Source organism: Pygoscelis adeliae, unplaced genomic scaffold (assembly GCF_000699105.1).
Source record: "Pygoscelis adeliae isolate BGI_AS28 unplaced genomic scaffold, ASM69910v1 Scaffold87, whole genome shotgun sequence".
Classification (NCBI taxonomy): Eukaryota; Metazoa; Chordata; class Aves; order Sphenisciformes; family Spheniscidae; genus Pygoscelis; species Pygoscelis adeliae.
Window position 1 is genome coordinate 3,452,364 of NW_008825098.1, and position 19,583 is coordinate 3,471,946.

General features: G+C 40.6%; 1 protein-coding gene across 1 annotated transcript in view; it reads left to right on the forward strand.

Annotated features, from left to right (window-relative positions):
• The window catches only part of TET2 (tet methylcytosine dioxygenase 2), a 24,398-nt gene extending 7,329 nt beyond the window's left edge, over positions 1-17,069 (forward strand). Inside the window, exons 3-9 of the mRNA XM_009327049.1 lie at positions 2,077-2,170; positions 3,901-4,109; positions 4,930-5,080; positions 7,844-7,933; positions 10,521-10,658; positions 12,132-12,492; positions 13,792-17,069. Coding sequence (XP_009325324.1) covers positions 2,077-2,170; positions 3,901-4,109; positions 4,930-5,080; positions 7,844-7,933; positions 10,521-10,658; positions 12,132-12,492; positions 13,792-15,203 — 2,455 coding nt within the window. The 3' untranslated portion in view covers positions 15,204-17,069. The remainder of the gene's footprint in view (positions 1-2,076; positions 2,171-3,900; positions 4,110-4,929; positions 5,081-7,843; positions 7,934-10,520; positions 10,659-12,131; positions 12,493-13,791) is intronic.
• Positions 17,070-19,583: the final 2,514 nt, after the last annotated feature.

The following is a 19,583-nucleotide window of genomic DNA, read 5'->3' on the forward strand; positions in this document are numbered from 1 at the left end:
CACTTGAACAATGGCTAGTTTTCAACTGTTCATATGGTATGAACTGTGCAATTCCCGACTGAAGAACTCCAGAACTCCTCCTTGTTAGTCAGTTTTGTATCCCTAAGTAAAAAAAGCACTTAACTATAAAGATATTCTCAAGCACATGTGTGCAGTTGGTGACACTAATCACAATTGAAGCACTTTTAAACTGGCTTCTCGTGAATATGGATTGACTTTTAAGGTATCAGCACTGCCAAAAAAACCAGGATTTGGATTTAGACTTGCAGTTAATATTTTAGCTATACCAGAACAAATTTCTTGCAGAACCCACGGTGAATACACACATTTTACCTCTTCCTTCTCCCAATGCCTACTTCATGCTCAGTGAGTTTTGCTCCGGTTTTAAAGCCAATCAGCTTTGGCCTGAAAGCAAGCATGACAAACATCAGGCACAAATTCCTTTGTGACAGTTGAAAAGATTTGAGACAAAGTCCATTTCGTTTCCAGTGTGTAATTTACAACATATTTCTATAGTGGCATCCGCACAGTTGTCCTGCAATCCAGATTAGCAAATTGATAGAAAATGTTAAGATTTAAAAATGTTTTTTTAATGTGGTTAATTAAAGAAACAAGTGTATACTAACATCCAAGCCTAAGTAGGAAAAAGTGACCTAACAGTTGCCTGCAGAACATGTGTAGTACAACTTGATTTTATTTGTATAATTTCCTGTGACACTGAAATTTCACAATGAGATCACATCTAAAAATAAGCATTTTTTATTTCCTTTACAGGACAGAAGTTTAAATACAAATATTTGCTCTTAAATATGTCACCAAGATTTTAGTGCAAAAACAAGAGGGATGAAAGGTCAAAAGTTCTCAAGGCATCATTAAATGGCTGCATAACAGGAAGGAACTATCTTGATTGCTCTATAGGTAACAGGCAAAGAACCAAGGAGATTGTGATTTAGTCCCCATACTTGGTTATTTAAAAAAACAACCAAACAAACAAACAAAAAGCCCAAAAAAGGTAACGCCAATGAGAGCGGCAGAATTCAAGAAATGGCGATAGAAGTGCAATTTGCCCAGTCCCCGAAATGCAACCAAGTCAACATGGTAGCTGGATCTGTAACGTGGCAGACACTGAGGTTTCTAATGCACAGCCTCAACTGAGACCTGGTGTGCTCTAGTGCTTAGCAGGTGGGCACCCCCCAGCTGCAGCAGCCCGGGGAGAGGCCTGGCCAGAGAACATGCCTGGAAATGGCTTAACGGGTCTGACGCTTTTTATTGATTCAAGATTTGCTTCACTTAGCATTTGCCACATATTTCCACCTGGTCCATCAGAGGACGTGGAAAGTGGATCCCATTTGCTCTGGGTAACAGCACTACTTGCATGTGGGGCTAGATTCTGTCTTGACGGCATAATCACCTTGATTAAATGCTTCAGCAAAAGGCGAGCTTGCCCGCTTTGGTCGCAAAAAGACACACACAAACGGCATCATTTGAGGGCACCTTGTGATCCTAATTCAGTGTAGAAGTCAGGCAGAAGTAAACAAGTAACAATTTATGAGCGGATGATAAAGTAAAGGAAATAGATATGATGCAAATTAATCATGACTTAACTGATTCACACTGTATCTAAGCCAGAAACAAGCACAGAAAATTAATAGAGGGACTACTGCATGCCAGCTGTTCCATGACAACTTAATTATATACATTTCAGAGTAATAACTTTAAGTTTAACCCAGAAATCAAAGAAAAATGTAAAATTCCTCCCCAAAATAGAGAGACTTCAAGTCCACTTTTCAAAATGTCATCTATAACAAATTCTCTACAGAAACAGTTAAAAGATTTGGGAATATTAATGTGATATGGATAAATTTTACTCATCCATGATGTATTAAAGACATTTGCCCCTCTTAACATATCAGTCCACCACTATAATAAAATCAGCAAGATAAACCGCATTGCACATCCCTCCCTGTAATTCAATGTTTATTTTTTAAGATAAGACTGGCAAATGTGCTCCATCTTTTCAGCGTTCACACAGAACCAAATGAATCTGCTTATTGTACATATTTTTGTTTGTTTAAGATTTGGACAGAAGGGTAAAGCTATAAGGATTGAGAGGGTTGTCTACACTGGGAAAGAAGGCAAAAGTTCTCAAGGATGTCCAATTGCTAAATGGGTAAGTGATGTACACAAATGTTAAGACTACTCTAGTTCAGTATGGTGGTTCATGTAAGAAGACAGCAGTGACATGTCCTTCTGTTAGCTGACGCTACGAAACTTAAAATAGCTCAACGGCAGCAGTACCACAGGATGCCTGTAGCCTGCTCCCACCCGTCTCTCACACTCCATTTACTTGTTGCATGGAGAACAGCAAGAAGAAAATTTGGCTTATAGGTATGAAAACCTGAGAAGGAAGGCAGTTTCACTTAGATTTAAGGTTCACAGCACCAGACATTCTCATTGCTGTTTAAGTTTAGCTTACAAATAAGTCCAGTAAGTGCACTCCCAGTTCGAGAGAGGCATTAGGACACCCTCTTAGCAAACGCTGTCGTACTTTGGCACAAATTACCAAGTGGTTTGGGTAGGCTGGGGAAAGACAGGATGAGGAAAAACTGATACATGATTATAGTCTTTATGCATGCCAGACTGCACCTTTTTTTTCAGAAATACCCATAGTAGCACAAGCACTGAGAAGCAAGGACAGTCAATTATTTGAACAACATCTACTGCTTTCCTCTCATCGCTGTAATGTTCATATGTAGTAAGGGGAGGTCACAAAACTGAGTGGTTGATTACAATTTTAGCTGCTTAAGTTTGGAAGGGAAAGGGAGAGAGCTCCCATGTCCAATTATTTAGAATCGTAGAATCGTTTAGGTTGGAAAACACCTTTAAGACCATCAAGTCCAACCGTTAAGCTAGCACTGCCAAGTCCACCATTAAACCATATCCCTAAGCGCCGCATCTACACGTCTTTTAAATACCTCCAGGGATGGTGACTCAACCACTTCCCTGGCAGCCTGTTCCAGTGCTTGACAACCCTTTCGGTGAAGAAATTTTTCCTAATATCCAATCTAAACCTCCCCTGGCGCAATTTGAGACCGTTTCCTCTCGTCCTATCACTTGTTACTTGGGAGAAGAGACCAACACCCGCCTCGCTACAACCTCCTTTCAGGTAGTTGTAGAGAGTGATGAGGTCTCCCCTCAGCCTCCTTTTCTCCAGGCTAAACAACCCCAGTTCCCTCAGCGGCTCCTCATAAGACTTGAGCCGTAGACCCTTCACCAGCTTCGTTGCCCTTCTCTGGACACGCTCCAGCACCTCAATGTCTTTCTTGTAGTGAGGGGCCCAAAACTGAACACAAGTATTTGAGGTGTGGCCTCACCAGTCCCGAGTACAGGGGCACGATCACTTCCCTACTCCTGCTGCCCACACTATTTCTGATACAATTCCCTTCCTTAGCTGCCTGCCTTTCCCCACATGGCTCCTGCCCTAAGTGCAGGTGACCACCGTCCAGCTCTGTGCGGGCAGGCATCTCACTGCTCACTTCCTTTTGCCCACTAATCAAACTGGGCCACATGTACCATAGCGCAGATTCAGGAGAATATTCTTGCTGAATCAGAGCATGGAGGATACCTTTACAAAGCTGGTTTCCACCACCATGGCTTTCCATGCCATCAGTCAAGCTTAGCCTCTTGGAGTCAGCTTCATTAAACAGAAAGGGTAGCCCTGGCCCATATCACTAAATGAGAGAAATGGACTGAGCTGGCAGAAACAAAGAGGAAGACAGAAGTAGAAGTAACCTCCCCACACGTGCACGAATGCTGAGGTTTCCTATGCTCTTGCTCTTCACATTAAGAAACGCATTGTTTGTGTTGGGGCTCTGGGGGTGTGTGTTGCTGTGCATGCAGGTAGTCCGCAGAAGCAGTCAGGAGGAAAAGCTACTCTGCTTGGTGCGCGAGCGAGCGGGCCACACGTGTGAGACCGCTGTGATCGTGATTCTCATTCTGGTCTGGGAGGGAATCCCAACAAGCCTGGCCGACAAGCTCTACTCCGAACTCACCGACACCCTGAGGAAGTACGGCACGCTCACAAACCGGCGGTGCGCTCTGAACGAAGAGTAAGTGGAAGAAAGGGTATGCTCGCCAAACTTGCAACCCCACCTTCAGCCTCGGACCTGGCACCTCCGCTCGTGCTCTTACCCTGAAATACGCATAACCTTTCCAACTATTTCAGGCAGTTTGAAAACCCACAAACCTTGTGGGAAAAGCAAGGTAAACGTTCTTATAAATCAGGGAAAAACATCTTCCCAGAGTTGTGAAGCATCTCAGTATATTTAAAGGAAGAGATCTCAGCAGGGCCCAGGACAGCAGATACCTCAACCTTGAAATAAAAACTAGATGCACTAAATCATACTGTAAGCCTACAGAAGCTAGCCTGAATCTAAAGAAATTGCACTATATCGTTTTCCCATGTCTTTCTGATAGTGAAGAACATTTAGACCAAAATTTAACATAGTTATCACTGTATGTTACTTTGGCTTCATGGGTAGAGTCATATTTCAGGAATTATTGCTTAGCCCCTGTCAGAAGGCTCCCACATTCTTGCAGTGCCATCAGCATACGCCCCTTTCAGGTACCATGAATATCACTACCTAGCAAGGCACCGCGCAAACATACCCTCTTTGGAGCAAAGCCAGGTTTCTCACAGAAGCGTAGAAACCCCACAGTCCTTGCTTTGCAAGCATGAAATTATTCACTCCAATAAATTCTTCTGTTATAACGTGTTTGCCTCCCTCTTTTATTTCTTCATTATTTATTGACGGAAGACGATCCAAGACCAGTGATTCCCCAGAGCGCTGGCAGAACGCCGATGCCCACTGCAGGAGCGCCCCGGGATGGCCCGCTTGCTGCTAACAGCCATATTCTCTTATTTTTCAGACGGACTTGCGCATGTCAAGGGCTGGACCCTGAAACTTGTGGTGCTTCATTTTCCTTTGGTTGCTCCTGGAGCATGTACTACAATGGTTGTAAGTTTGCCAGAAGCAAGATTCCAAGAAAGTTTAAGCTGATGGGGGATGACCCAAAAGAGGTTGGTGTCCATTTCTAAAATGAGCCTCATTTGCAAGGAAATGTTTTCTGTCACTCGGCAAATAGAGATACAGTACAAGAGACCAGGGGCCAGAGCCCTGCCTGAATGGCATACATGTAGGGTAATTAAATAACTGCCAGTCAAAACTGATTGATTCCAGTCACTGAGCCAGCTGAATTGACTGTCCAAATTCTGACAGCTGGTAAAAGCCCTGAGACTTGAAACCATGTTTGCAGGCTTTCACAATTAGAGGAGAGGGCACGGCCTGAATAATTGTGGCTGTATTAGGCCTGCAATCGGGCATTCCCCAGTGGCAGAGCGGAAAGTTTACCAACTGAAGGCGCATAACATTGCAACTGGGAACCAGAGCAGACTGCATGGAGACAAACATGATGAAACTCTGAGATGACAATAGGAAGAAGAGGATAGGAAGACTCATTCTAAATACAGTCCTGCCCCACTGAATGTTTCCAGACTGGGCTCTGTGTTACAGCAAGCTGGCAACTGTTTAAAACGAGTCAGAGTAGTAAAAAAAACATTGACCTTAGCCTGAGCACATGATACATTTGAAGTTACAACTGCAGCGACTCCTGGACGCTGGAGGCTCCAATGGCCCAGTCTGTTTTTTGGCAAGCATGTGCAAATTTAGTCCCTTGCTTGTGTACTGACACATAGGTCCACAGCTTTCACTGTATCCTGGTGTCTTACACAAATCCAAGCATTTCTTTCACATGATCAGAGCGCCAGGTACTTGTGCATCCTATGGCCTGTGCTGAGAATTAGCTGAGAATTATTCTAAATAGCACACTATTTAGAATATCATCATAATTAACATACAGTTTTTCCTCCCCACTGCTCTTCTATGGCCCCAAGAATTACAGAACAGTTCTCCTTCAATCATGCTGTGGCACAAAGCCTTCTTTATTATAGCCTGCAATCCTAAACCCGCTACATTTTCTAAGCTGGATACCTGGCCAGAGCCCACCAGGGCACTCTTCCAACTTGCATTTCTGGATTTACTTCCCATGGAAGCCAGAGCTGGGCAGGGAAGATGGTTTTACCCTTCAGTCTTGTTCCCACACAAAGTCGGGGGCAGCCAAGGTATGCATCCAGGGGCTGGGTCCCATAGCGTGTACACAGTTTATAGACAACACAAATAGGATCCTCACCAATAAAAACTAGAAGTAACACTTACAAGTGGTAACCTACGGGCCATACAGAAGCTCCAAGTTCTGGCAGCAGCCACAAGGTCACAGCAAGATATTTTTGAAATTTCATAATGTCATTTTGGAGTCCCAAACTAGGATATAGTCCTATAGTAGGAGATACAAACTTTTAATGCACCAAATACATCTCTCTCAAAACCATAGGTTTTTCACAGCTCTTCACACACTCCCAAAATATACAAACTCCTAAAAACAAGTATACCACTCCAGTATGCCACTGTTCTTTATGTACTTGAAATTAAAAATAAGGGCCTCATGTAAGCGAGGTTTTCATAGAATAGAATCATTAAGGTTGGAAAACACCTCTAAGATCGAGTCCAACCATTGACCCAACACCACCATGCCCACTAAACCATGTCCCTAAGCGCCTCATCTCCACGTCTTTTAAATACCTCCAGGGATGGGGACTCAACCACTTCCCTGGGCAGCCCGTTCCAATGTTTAACCACTCTTTCAGTAAAGAAATTTTTCCTCACTTCCAATCTAAACCTCCCCTGGCGCAACTTGAGGCCATTTCCTCTCGTCCTATCGCCAGTTACTTGGGAGAAGAGACCAACACCCACCTCGCTACAGCCGCCTTTCAGGTAGTTGTAGAGAGCGATGAGGTCTCCCCTCAGCCTCCTTTTCTCCAGGCTAAACAACCCCAGTTCCCTCAGCCGCTCCTCGTAAGACTTGTTCTCCAGACCCCTCACCAGCCTCGTTGCCCTTCTCTGGACACGCTCTAACACCTCGACGACGTTCTTGTAGTGAGGGGCCCAAAACTGAACACAGTATTCGAGGTGCGGCCTCACCAGTGCCGAGTACAGGGGCACGATCACTTCCGTTTTGAATTTGGGATTCTCATCCTGAGACGATGGGGAACAACTATGGAGTATGTTATTAGAGTACTTCATTTTTAAAGAGCCCTTCATTTTGAGAGTGTGTACCTCTCCTTATAGAAAAAAAGAAGTGTGGTCATTCCTACCTCCATATCACCAACTACTAGACATGTCCACAATTCTTCATTGCTTAAGAACTGGGAACTTTTTGAAGTCTGAAGTATTTAAATTATTTTAAATTGCTGCACGAAAAGATATTTCAGTGTGTTAAAGTGCTGTCATTGCAATGTGCAAAACCCTTAAATTAGCCAGTTTTGCTTGATGGACCGTTCTGATATTATTTCTCTCAAGCTTTGTGAAGAGTATTATTTTCCCAAAACTCCAATAGGGAAAATAATGAGGGTCATCACGCTTGGATCTAAAACATCTCTATGTTGAAGAATGCGATTCTTTCTAATATAAACCAAATTAAGATTATAGTATGTGATGTCTTCTTGCAAGGATCACACTACACTACTTTACTACTTCATTACTTTAAAGACTGTGAAACAATAAAATTAAAAGGAGATTCACAACAGTTATTGTCTAAACAAGAATGACAATGGTCTAGGCCTTTACACAACTATCAGTGTAAACATAATTGTGTAAAGACCCTAACTTCTTAGATCCCATACATACAGTATGGAAATGTCACTGAACTCTATTTCATCTCCTAACAGGAAGAAAAACTAGAGTCCAATTTGCAGAATCTGTCAACCCTGATGGCACCTACCTACAAGAAGCTTGCACCTGATGCATATAACAACCAGGTATGCTGGGGAAAAAAGGAATCAGAGCAGCATGGAAATAACCTGATTTTTACTACACTTCCCACTGCTTCAACCTTGCGTCAAACCATTACGTACATTTTGTGCTAGCACTCGGGGGGTAAAGATTAATGGAAATGAATAAGTCCACTTAAAATTCTTTCAAAAGTAAAACAAGCAGAATTTGGTCCACTAAATAGAACTAATCTTTTCACCTACATCAACACAATAAAATTACTTCACACTTGAGCAGAACTCTTCAGCTCTACAACACAAATTTCTGGATTTAACATGATTCACCAGCTAAACTAGCAAAACAGCCATGAAGATGGTGTGAGATTGGCAACAGTGTCAGAAGGCAGTGTATCATACTGCACTCGAGTCCTGAAGCCACAGTTTCAGTTCTGCTCTCTCAAGTGGCAGATGAATTTAGTTTTCACCAAAATAGCTGTTACAAACATGCTTTTCAAGCGAAGTTTCATATTTGAACACACTCGGTCCCGCATATGCACACAAGTGCCTGCACCAGCCTTCTTGCATGAGGGGATCGCGAGTGCATATTTTCTGTGAAGCGGTGTTCAGAGATACTAGCACATTCAACGCTTTTACGAGGTTCCCAGTTGTGGCTGTCTCTCATCTGCATTCCTTTACCAAACGTCTTTCAGGTATTTGCATCAAAATTTGACAGCATACCCCTTGCAAACGCATAGCTGTTGGCCTTCATATTCGTTGCTCAGATTCACTACCATTACAAACATTCACAGAACTTACAGTCTCCAAGCTATCGGCTTCACTGCAAAATATGACATCTTTCTTTCCTGTTGACAGCATTATGCTGCAGCAACCAGCACAAGACAGATTTTCAAGATTTTCAACTGTAATGGAAACAGTAACACAAAATTGTCCATTTTTATTTGCCGTAAAACTCACTCCTTTACTGCATATTTAGTAGCAACTAGGCAGGGTAAGCAGATTCAGTACAGACTTACCCAATTTCACTTACCTGATCAGATAATGTTTGGAGACTCATTATGGAGGAAACTGTGGCTGTGTGCCCACTAGCTGTGGTTATCTGTCCAAGTATCTGAGAGACATTCTGCAAGAGAAGAAAGGAAGAGGAAGAAGCAACAATGAGGGGGTGGTGAACAATAAAATGTTTCTTTGCTTGGGCTGCTTTTCTTTTCCCACAAAAATTCGCAGAACTTTTCTCCATGTAAGCCGAGGTCCTGCCTGACACTTGTTGAAAATACATGCTTTTACGCGTTTCAATTTTTACCTTGTGTAATAAGGCGTGTGTGTAGCTTGGCCTATTTCAGGAATTTCATGCAGACCTTGTATTTGTGGGGAAACCCTGATCAAGCTACTGTCAGTGGCTTTAAAGAGAGATGATCGAGGCCTAATTTGTATGGTATTGTAAAAGGTTTTAAAACCAAAAAGCCCTAAAACCAATCCCCCTTCGAATCCTGAAAAGAAATTCCAAATTCCGAGATTTATTTTAGTCCAAGTCTGGATTGCTACTGGATCAAAATCTAGAATTGGAAAGGGTCTGTTTTTCCAACTGAACCCAACAGAACATCTCAGAGAATAGTTGCACCAGTATACTTCAGACAATTATAGTCTGGCTAATGTTTCAGACCACTCTTGTTTAATTCCAGAGAAGTTTACATGTTTCAAATTTTGTTCTGCTTTTATTTTCAGATTCCAGGGAAGTAAATACTCCAAATTTTAAAAATAAAGGTCTGTGAGCAGACGTGTTTTTAGTGATCTTGGATCAAGACTTCTCAAAACTTCTAATTTCACCTCAATTTAAAATGGGATCCATTAAGTTCCATTAAGTGCAGATTTTTTTGCATTCACTTGAAAGGTTCAGGAATTTCAGCAAAGCATTTTACAAGCATGGTTTCATTTTTAGTTTTCTAAATAAACTATGAAACTCTTATTTGTCTAAGGCTTGATCTTCCATTACAAAATCCTTTCTTTTTGTGTAAGGTTTATTGTTGCATTATCAGCTCTTTGTAAAGCTCCTTAATAACGAGTGCATGGGTAGAAAGTACTGTCTCAACTGACTTATCTCTCGTTTTGGTCAGGGGTTAGAGTTGTACTTAAGCTAATGAAATACATGTTTAACGTGCCAAAATATTACAAATCAAAAAGCAAATTATTATTTTTCATGAAGTCATTATGAAGTCAGTTTTCTAAAGCCATTTTCCCTTTATAGCTTGGTATATTTCCAGTCTACACAAACATATCACTATTTCAGTGCCAGACGCTGAAACCATGCGCCGCATTTGTCATGTAAAAACACCAACCACTGGCAGAGAATCAAAAGTAATACGCAAGGAAAAGTATTATTGGCCATTTTCACAATCACGCCAGAGACAGAAGGTAACAGGGAGCAAAGCAGCAAGGAATGAAGTACAGGTACAAAATTGCCATCAAATTGCTTGATTCTATTTGCCTTCAAGATCTGTATGCTGCCACCTCCAAGATGTTAGGAGACTTGCATGTTGTCACGGCAGAGCATTCAGTGCTAATTCCGTGTACTGGAGCATCCAGCTCGGTTGCAGTGATACCTGTCATCTCTTTCCAGATCGAGTATGAACACAGAGCACCTGAGTGTCGCCTGGGTTTAAAAGAAGGTCGCCCATTCTCCGGGGTCACTGCCTGCCTGGATTTTTGCGCTCATGCTCATAGAGACTTGCACAACATGCAGAACGGGAGTACACTGGTAAGTCCGTGATGTGTGTAGCCTTCTTACTCCAGCACTAATTTCACATATATAATTAATTCATTATCTCCCGTCTGTTTAAATATATACTTGCGTAACACCGATTGCTACAAAAAGAAACATTAAGCGGTAATCGAGCTAACTGATTACCCCCTACATACTTTTTCATTCAAATGAATGAGACTTATGGTGTATTAACGAAAGGTTTAATACAGAAATGGTAGAAGAGAAGCTGTGGAGACAATGGAAAGAAGGTCCCAGCAGGGCTGAAATGCCTGTTTCAGCATTCCTGTCACAAAATGGTTTATATTTGTCCTCTTGAAACACGTTTTTCTAGCAACTTTGGATTTTATGTTCTAATAAAATAAAAATGGAAACAAATAACTTCTTTCCAAGAGAGTTTTGAAAGTTGTGGATTTTATTCCTGCTTGGGATGAGCAGAAAGTCTGCAAGCCTTGCCATCCTTTGTATTGTACATGCGCCCTTTACTCTCTTCAGTTCTGATCTCTAGCATGTACAGCAAAGGTTCTGTAGAAGATACCAGAAAAACAAGCTGGTTTTCAATGCGTATTGGATTATTTCTGTTCTCTGCCTACTCTCTCCATGACAGTGCAGTTGGGGTAAACGTGAGAAAGAATAATCTTCAGCTCTGAATAATCATCATGGTTGTAATTTGAAGCAACTACCTAGATTCACAGTGCAGCTCTTATTACGACCAAAGAGAATATCTACTTTTTTAATACCAACTCAATTTTTCCTGTTTCCAGGGTCTGACTTAATTGACAAGTCAACCACCACCAATACAATATATATTTCTAGCTGAGCTTTCTTCCTCAAACTGGCTGATGCAAAGATTTTGCTACAGAATATGTCTGTATCAGCATCTTTTTTTCCACTGAGATGCTCCCAATATGTTTTAGCTGGAGCTAACACAATGAGCATGCTGCATGACACAACAGTAACTTCCTTAAATCTCATTATTAACATTACAGTGACTTGCTCCTTTGCGAAGTACTGGAAGTTGCCATTGTAAGGGGGTGTGAAATACAGTGGCGGTATGTTATATTGCACACTATTTCTAATAGGTAGCTAGCTAATGTGTTACAGTGAAAAAATCTTCAGGTGAGTACAAAGTGCCAGGTTCCACTGTTTTAGCTCTCTGGCCACGGTACAATGGATCACACAGTTTATTTCACGTTAGGGTAATCCCTAACTATATTGTTCATTTCAGCACAAGAAATAGATATATATACCTTCTGTTTCCATTAACACAGTCCAACAGAGCAATGGAAGAAGTGAAATTGCAGGCTGTTGTAATATGCATAAATCGCACAGAAACTTACAGTTTACAAATAGCTTGCCGGATGCCAACGCCGACGGTGGCAGGGCAAGGTAAAATGCACAGGCTAGTATTTCAGATCTCTTCGTCTCAGACTGGTTTGAGAGAGTTACTCTAACACACCTTTCCGACAGGTTTGCACACTAACTAGAGAAGACAATCGTGAAATTGGCCAAACACCAGAAGATGAGCAGCTCCACGTGCTCCCGTTATACAAAGTCTCTGATGTGGATGAGTTCGGAAGCACTGAAGGCCAGGAGGAGAAGAAGAGGAATGGCAGTATCCAGGTCCTTACTTCCTTTCGCCGAAAAGTAAGGATGTTAGCAGAGCCCGTTAAGACGTGTCGGCAAAGGAAGCTAGAAGCAAAGAAAGCAGCCGCAGAAAAGCTTTCCTCCTTGGAGAATGGGTCTAGCAAAGCTGAAAGAGATAAGTCTGCTGCAGCACGCAACAAGCAAGGCAACTCTGAGGCGGCAGGTCATGCAAAGCAGCTAGCAGGTAAATACATGAATCTGATCGGGATCTTTATCAACAGCGGTAAGCTTCCTAGAAATCGGGGCCATTTACAATGAGTCTTAAGAAAACCGTTATTCTCAGCCCAAGAACAGTTTAAAGTAAAAAGGAAAGAGAATTCTTGAAAGTAAATATCAATACTGTGTATTTATAAATACTAGAGTGCCAAATTGTGGTTAACTGTGGAGAAGCAAAAAAAAAAAAAGTTATATGAGAAATTCTTTATTGTTGGATAGTTAACACCTGTAGAAATCTGGTGCTTTTGCAAACTCTGCTTGCCATCCAGCGTATCGTAAAGTACTTTTAAAAGACTAGTAGTGCTAGAAGCCGTGAAGAGAAGTGTGTGATGCTGCTGCCAAAGAAAGCGTGACCTACACATCACTCACTGTCTGCCACTGTTACAGAGAACCTCCTAATTTGAGGGGATTCAAGCCTAACCTCTTTGCCACTATTTATACTCTCTGCCTCAAGACCAAAAGCAAAGCAGGTTCTTCCATAGTGGAGTAAGAGTTTAAAAATCCACTTAACAATCCCTGGCAGTTTTCATCAGTAGATTTGAGAGTCCTGAGCAAAGGAGTTCATCATGACTATTTTATTGTTACAGCAACTTTCTCAGAGAGGAAAAAAGCAATACATCCAAGGCCACCCAGAAGGTCACTGAAATACTGAATAGAAGTCAGCTCTCCCATGACCCAGGCTAGGGTTGTAACCATTAAACAATGCCATTTCACTTTAATGAATGATGTTTTTGCTCTTACGTTTTCAGTTAATCTCACTTGTTGCTGAACTGTTCTATCAGTGAATGTCACCATTGGCTTTTTGCATAAAGCTAGGGACATTTTTTTGAGACAGTTCTATTAATATAGATGAGAATTATTATTTATTCTTGGGGGAAAAAAGGTCACCTTGTGCACGGCTGTTTGGGAGCACTTTGATGCTCCATTTCATGGGCTACTTAAATGATGATTCAACTCTTTGGATTTTGTGCATGTGACTGAACAGATTGCACTGTCCGCTTTTTCCCCATTGCCACTAGCATCTGATCTCACTGGATACATGCCAAAAAGGATGAGTAGCCTTAGTATTTATTCAGCTCCTTAAAGCATGGTATTTGAGAAAGGAGAAAGGGAACCTCTGTTAACATATCATATGATATACTTTTCTTAGAAATTTCGTAGATATGTATCATGAAAAGTCTATAAAGTATGCGGTTTGTTGGGTGTTGGTTTTTTTTTTTTAAAAGCTTGTTTGTTGTGTGGTTTTTTTTTCTTTTCACATCTACAGATCTTTTACGTCTTTCAGGACCAGGCACACAACAACAACAGCAGCAGCAACATCCACAGCGCGCTCTCCCTAACAACCCTCAGTCAAATCCTATTAACTCTTACTCGGGTTCAGGTTCTGCAAATCTCTATGTAAGGTTGCCTAACCCAGCCAATGCTTATCCAAGCTCTTCATACACTTCAGATCCCTATGGAGGGTCCAGTCCCCTGAACCTCTATACAACCTCATCACAGCCTGCGGGGTCTTATTTGAATTCTTCCAGTCCCATGAACCCTTATTCAGGATCATTAAGTCAAAATAGCCAATATCCACCCTACCAATGCAATGGAAACATACCGATGGACAACTGCCCCTCTTACTTGGGCTCCTACCCTTCCCAGCATCAGCACATGGACTTGTACAGTTGCCAGAGCCAAGACCATATGTCTAAACTAAGTCTACCACCCATTCAAACATTATACCAGCATAGGTTTGGGAATAACCAGAGTTTTGGTCCCAAGTACTTGAATTATGGAAACCAAAATATGCAGGTAGACTCCTTCAGTAATTGCACCATTAGACCAAATGTACACCATGTGGGGTCTTTTTCCTCTTACTCCAGCCATGAGGCTGACGGCCATTTTATGGAGGTTGCCTCAAGGTTAAAATCTAATCTGAGTAATCCGAGCATGGATTATGCCTCCATGAGTAAAACCAGTGAACATCATCATGTGCAACCCCCTCCACATTTAGCACATGACTACCATTCTGCTCCAAGTATGTTTAGTGGTCCTCCTAATTCACTGCATCTCCAAAATAAGGATAGTGAAATGATTTCACATGCAGTTAATGGTTTGTCTAACATGCTTCCAGGTCAAAACCATGATAGGACTACTCCCCAGGGTGGTTTAGATAAAACTGATGTGCTGAATCCAGAAAAAGCAGAGGATCCTGATGAAGTCTGGTCAGATAGCGAGCAGAGCTTTCTGGATCCAGAAATTGGAGGAGTGGCAGTTGCTCCATCTCATGGGTCAATTCTCATAGAGTGCGCAAAACGAGAGCTCCACGCGACGACTCCCTTAAAAAATCCCAACAGGAACCATCCCACCAGAATATCCCTTGTCTTTTACCAGCACAAGAGTATGAATGAGCCAAAACACGGTCTGGCTCTGTGGGAGGCAAAGATGGCTGAGAAGGCAAGAGAGAAAGAAGAGGAATGTGAAAAGTACGGTCCAGACTACGTGCCTCAGAAATCTTACGGCAAAAAAGCAAAGCGGGAGCCTGCTGAGCCACACGAACCCTCAGAGCCAACGTACGTGCGCTTCATCAAGTCTCTTGCACAAAGGACACTGTCGGTCACCACAGACTCCACAGTAACTACATCTCCATATGCCTTTACACGGGTTACAGGGCCTTACAACCGATATATCTAACGTCACACCTTTGTTCGTTACCTCATTTGAAAAAACACCTTGTCAGTAGGGTAGTTCTTCTTTAGGTTTTGGGGAAGGCAAGGGTGGAGAAGAAAACAGTGTTTTTACAAAACTCATCGGTGGAAAAAGCCTCAGCACACCAGCAAAAGGAGGTAATCTCACTAGCGCACTTATTTTCCACTGATTTTTAAGTGGTCACAGATGGCACGTAGGAAACAAGACCAAAGCATCCTATGCAAAAACAAAAACAAAACAAAAAAGTGTTTCACAATTTACATCTGAAAACACTGGCTCCGTTACTGAGAGAGATAATCTGCAAATGGATTTTTTTTTTTCCTTACAGTTTTGCACATCTGTGGCCACTTTTAATGTCATCAAGTTTGCATAGTCATGGAACAGGAGCAAAAAAAACCCTGAAAAAATAATACTGTAGTATTACAACTGCAGGAATCTTAAAATAACATCTGGTGCTGAATCTATGATGTACTGAAATACTGGAATTATGGCTTTTTAACATGCAGTTTTTACTGTAATCTTATTAGTCTCTTGATTTTATTTAACAAAGTAGATAAGTATGAAACATAATGAATAGACAGCAAAACACTGAATTTGTTTGGATATTCTAAAACCATGGTGCTATCTAAGAGAACGGTGTCTTTATTTTAACAGTCAAACAGTTAATGCCTTTATAACAAAATGTCAATGATGTAGTCAAATGGTCTTCAACAACAGGGAGGACCTTTTCATTCATGTATGTATTGAATTTACCTGGTGTTAAAATAAGCTTACTTTTTAACATATGGGAATTACAAAGACCTCTGGATTTTGCTCATCCAGTCAAGTCCTAGAAAAGGACAATAAAATATATAGAGAGATATTTTTTTTTAAATAGTGTTTCAAAAGCACTTTGTCTACCTAAGCTTGGCAACTTGAACAATGCTAAGGTACTAAGACATTAAAAAAAAAAAAAGAGTTTACTTTGATTTTAAAATGCAAAGATAATTTTTTTAAACTAAAAAAGCTTTTAAATACTTTTGTTTTAGCCGTGCATCTGCTAGTGGGCTACATATCCATTTTTAATACAGTCAGTTACGGTAAAAATGGGGCTTACTGGATATAAGGGAATACTTTAGTACACAAAACACATGTTTTTCTGGTGCTCATCTCACACAGCTATACTGTAAACTGTTTTCTACAATTATTATGACAAGTTCATTGCTCAAATATGTACAGTTTTAAGGAAAGAATTTTATATTAACCACAAGTAATAATTAGCAGCATGCGACAGACTACAACTAGTTAGCTTGGGCTTCTGCTGTTTTTAAAGATCTGTATGCTCTTCAAATATTGAATGGCAGATTGCTTTTGTGTTGATAATTATGTACATTGTGGTGTAAGTCATTTCTCGGTGCAAGTGTCCTCTTTTCCAGGAAGATTGAGCAGACCGATGCCTACACAAGATGAATGAAACAGGGTTAGTTCTGTGTGATTCCGTTGATTAAATAGAAAAAAAAAAAAATAGGCAGCTGGCTTGCTGTGGTGGTTTTAAATCGTTAATTTCTATTAAAAAAAAAAGCAGGAGAGTTGTATAGTAAATTAAATTGTAAACAAAACTTTTTTTAACGCAATGCTTTAGTATTTTAGTACTGTAAAAATATTAAATCTATATATATTTGGGTTTTGAGCTGAATTCACATCATGGTGCTACTCAGCCTGCTACAAATATATCATAATGTGAGCTAAAAATACATTAAAAGGTTTGAGTGATGTTCCTACTTGTCATATACCTCAACACTAGTTTGGCAATAGGATATTGAACTGAGTGTGAAAGTTTATATATTGTATACCATCTTTTTCCCCCAATAGCCTTTGAAAAAAACAAACAAAAAAAAACAAAACAAAAAAAACTCTCTCAATACTTGACATTTTAGCAAGTATAACTTGAACTTCAACTTTTTTTTTTCTTTTTTTTTTTTGGTTCTAAAAATTCAGGGATATTTCAGCTCATGTTCTCCTATGCCAACGTGTCACCTGTGTGTATGTAAAGCTGTTGTAGGTTAAATATATTATTCTTGGGTTTTTTTGTTTTGTTTTGGGTTTTTTTTCAGGGATTTAATGCTTTTCTTTTGAATCCCTTCTCTAATTTTTCTTGTACATGTATTGATGTAACTAAAACTAATTTTGTAAATTTGTTAGCTCTTTTTATTGTAATGAAAGCGTTTAAGAGATTTAGAATGTTTTGCCTGTTTCAGATGAATAAACAAAAAGAAAGTAGAATGCACTGAGCTGATTAAAGGGAAAAATGTAAGGCAGGGGTTTGGCAAGTGACTGTTTGCTAGAGTTGTTCAAGTCACTCTCTAAACAAGGCTTCTTGGATACTGTAATGAATAAAATAAAATATAAAAAGGTACAGTCTGTACAAGGGCTTCCCTAAACGTGTAAACCTCCATGTCCCAGATATATCTTGTGCAATATACTGTAAGATTAAGTTTGGTCAAAAGAAATTTTATCTAACAGAATCACAACCTAACTCGAGTAAATCAAAGGAGGCCTTTGGGTTTAATGGTCAAATATTTATTAATGGCAATTTTGTTTTTTAAATCTCAGTCTGTGACTTTACCCACTGCATTGAAACAAAAGTTTCGCCTTTTTAAAAAAAAAATTAATGATGGTTATATGTCAGATTAATTAAATCATTATAAATCTTCATCTTTCGGTGATTATTTTTTTTTAAGTCCTATATTATTCATGTAATCCATTGTAGATGTCTGGTTAATATGCCGTGCACTGTCATTTGCCAAACTGCTGGCAGCAGGAGCAGGAAGCTTAGTTGGTGAATCGGTTTTGTATTGTAAATACCCAAACTGTAATTTTCGGTGTACAGAACCCTGCCTCAGTTGGAACGAATGACAAAGCAGACATAAAATTGCTTGTATAGGATTATCAGGTTGACTATAGCCATACTTGAAGATGCTTCTGAGTGGTGTCAACTTTACTTGAATGAATTTTTCATCTTGATTGACGCACAGTGGTATAAAGTTCACTTCTAAAGCTAGTGGTTAACTTGTGTAGGAAACTTTAGCAGTTTGACACTAAGGTAATGAACTTCTGTGTGCATTTTCTATGCTTATGTTCTACTTTTTTTTTTTTTTTTTTACTTTAGTTTCATTCATTTTCATGAAATGTTTGGTATGTCTATAAAGAGAATCTGAGGATGGTTATAAATACTGTAAGTATTGTAATGTAATGCAGGTTATTTGAAAGCTGTTTATTATTATATCATTCCTGATAACGCTGAGATGTGGGTGTTTTTAATAAAATTTATATTTATTTAATGCACTCTAAGTCTGTCTTGCAGAAACTTGTCTTTCCCTCTCATTTTTATCAGTTAGCAACAAAGCCAGCGCAGTGAAACGTGGCCCCTAGTACCAGCCACGGGTCAAGAGCCCCAGGGGAACCGGACAACGCTTACAGGGCCGGGGAAACTGCTAGCCTGGGGAACTTAAATCTAAAACTGTGTTATGAGAAACGGAGGAAGTTGCATACTGCAGCAGCTTAGAAATTGAATGCATCGACTGACATACCAGGACAACCCAAACTTTTCAATGAAGCAGGCCCACGCACCCACACGGGTTTAGCCCACCTCCACCTTCCCTGACTCAAGCATCACACTCAAATGAAACGCACCACTAGGGACTTCAGAACAGGAGATCTAGACATCACATTTATTCCTAGTTCTGCCTTGACTCTTGCCTCTAATGGCCTGGGACGCTAGCTACCTAGCCCAGGCTGCTGCTCAATAAAACCTGTGTTTACAGTGAAGGAGGGCAGAAGAGGGTGTAGAGCATCACTGCCGGTTTCCTACTGGTGTTTGTGGACACAGATGAATATGGCATGTTCGCTGCTGGAATCTCCTCACTGCTCGAGTAACAGCCATAAATGCACAGCTGGCAGAGGCAGGACAAGGGGGAGACTCTAGGGGTTCATTGGTTTGTTGGGGGTATTTATCTCTACCTGTTTATGCATTTTCCAGTTGATTTCAAATTACTCCCAAATGGTGGGATGATCCAACGGATAGTATTATTGCACCAAGGGAGGTTTAGATTGGATATTAGGAAAAATTTCTTCACGGGAAGGGCTGTCAAGCACTGGAGCAGGCTGCCCAGGGAAGCGCTTGAGTCCCCAGCCCTGGAGGTATTTAAAAGACGTGTAGATGTGGCGCTTAGGGACATGGTTTAGTGGTGGACTTGGCAGTGTTAGGTTAACGGTTGGACTCAATGATCTTAAAAGGTCTTTTCCAACCTAAACGATTCTATGATTAAGAAAAAAAACAAAATTATAAAAGCCTAAAACCTCATGTATAATCTAAATCACACATAA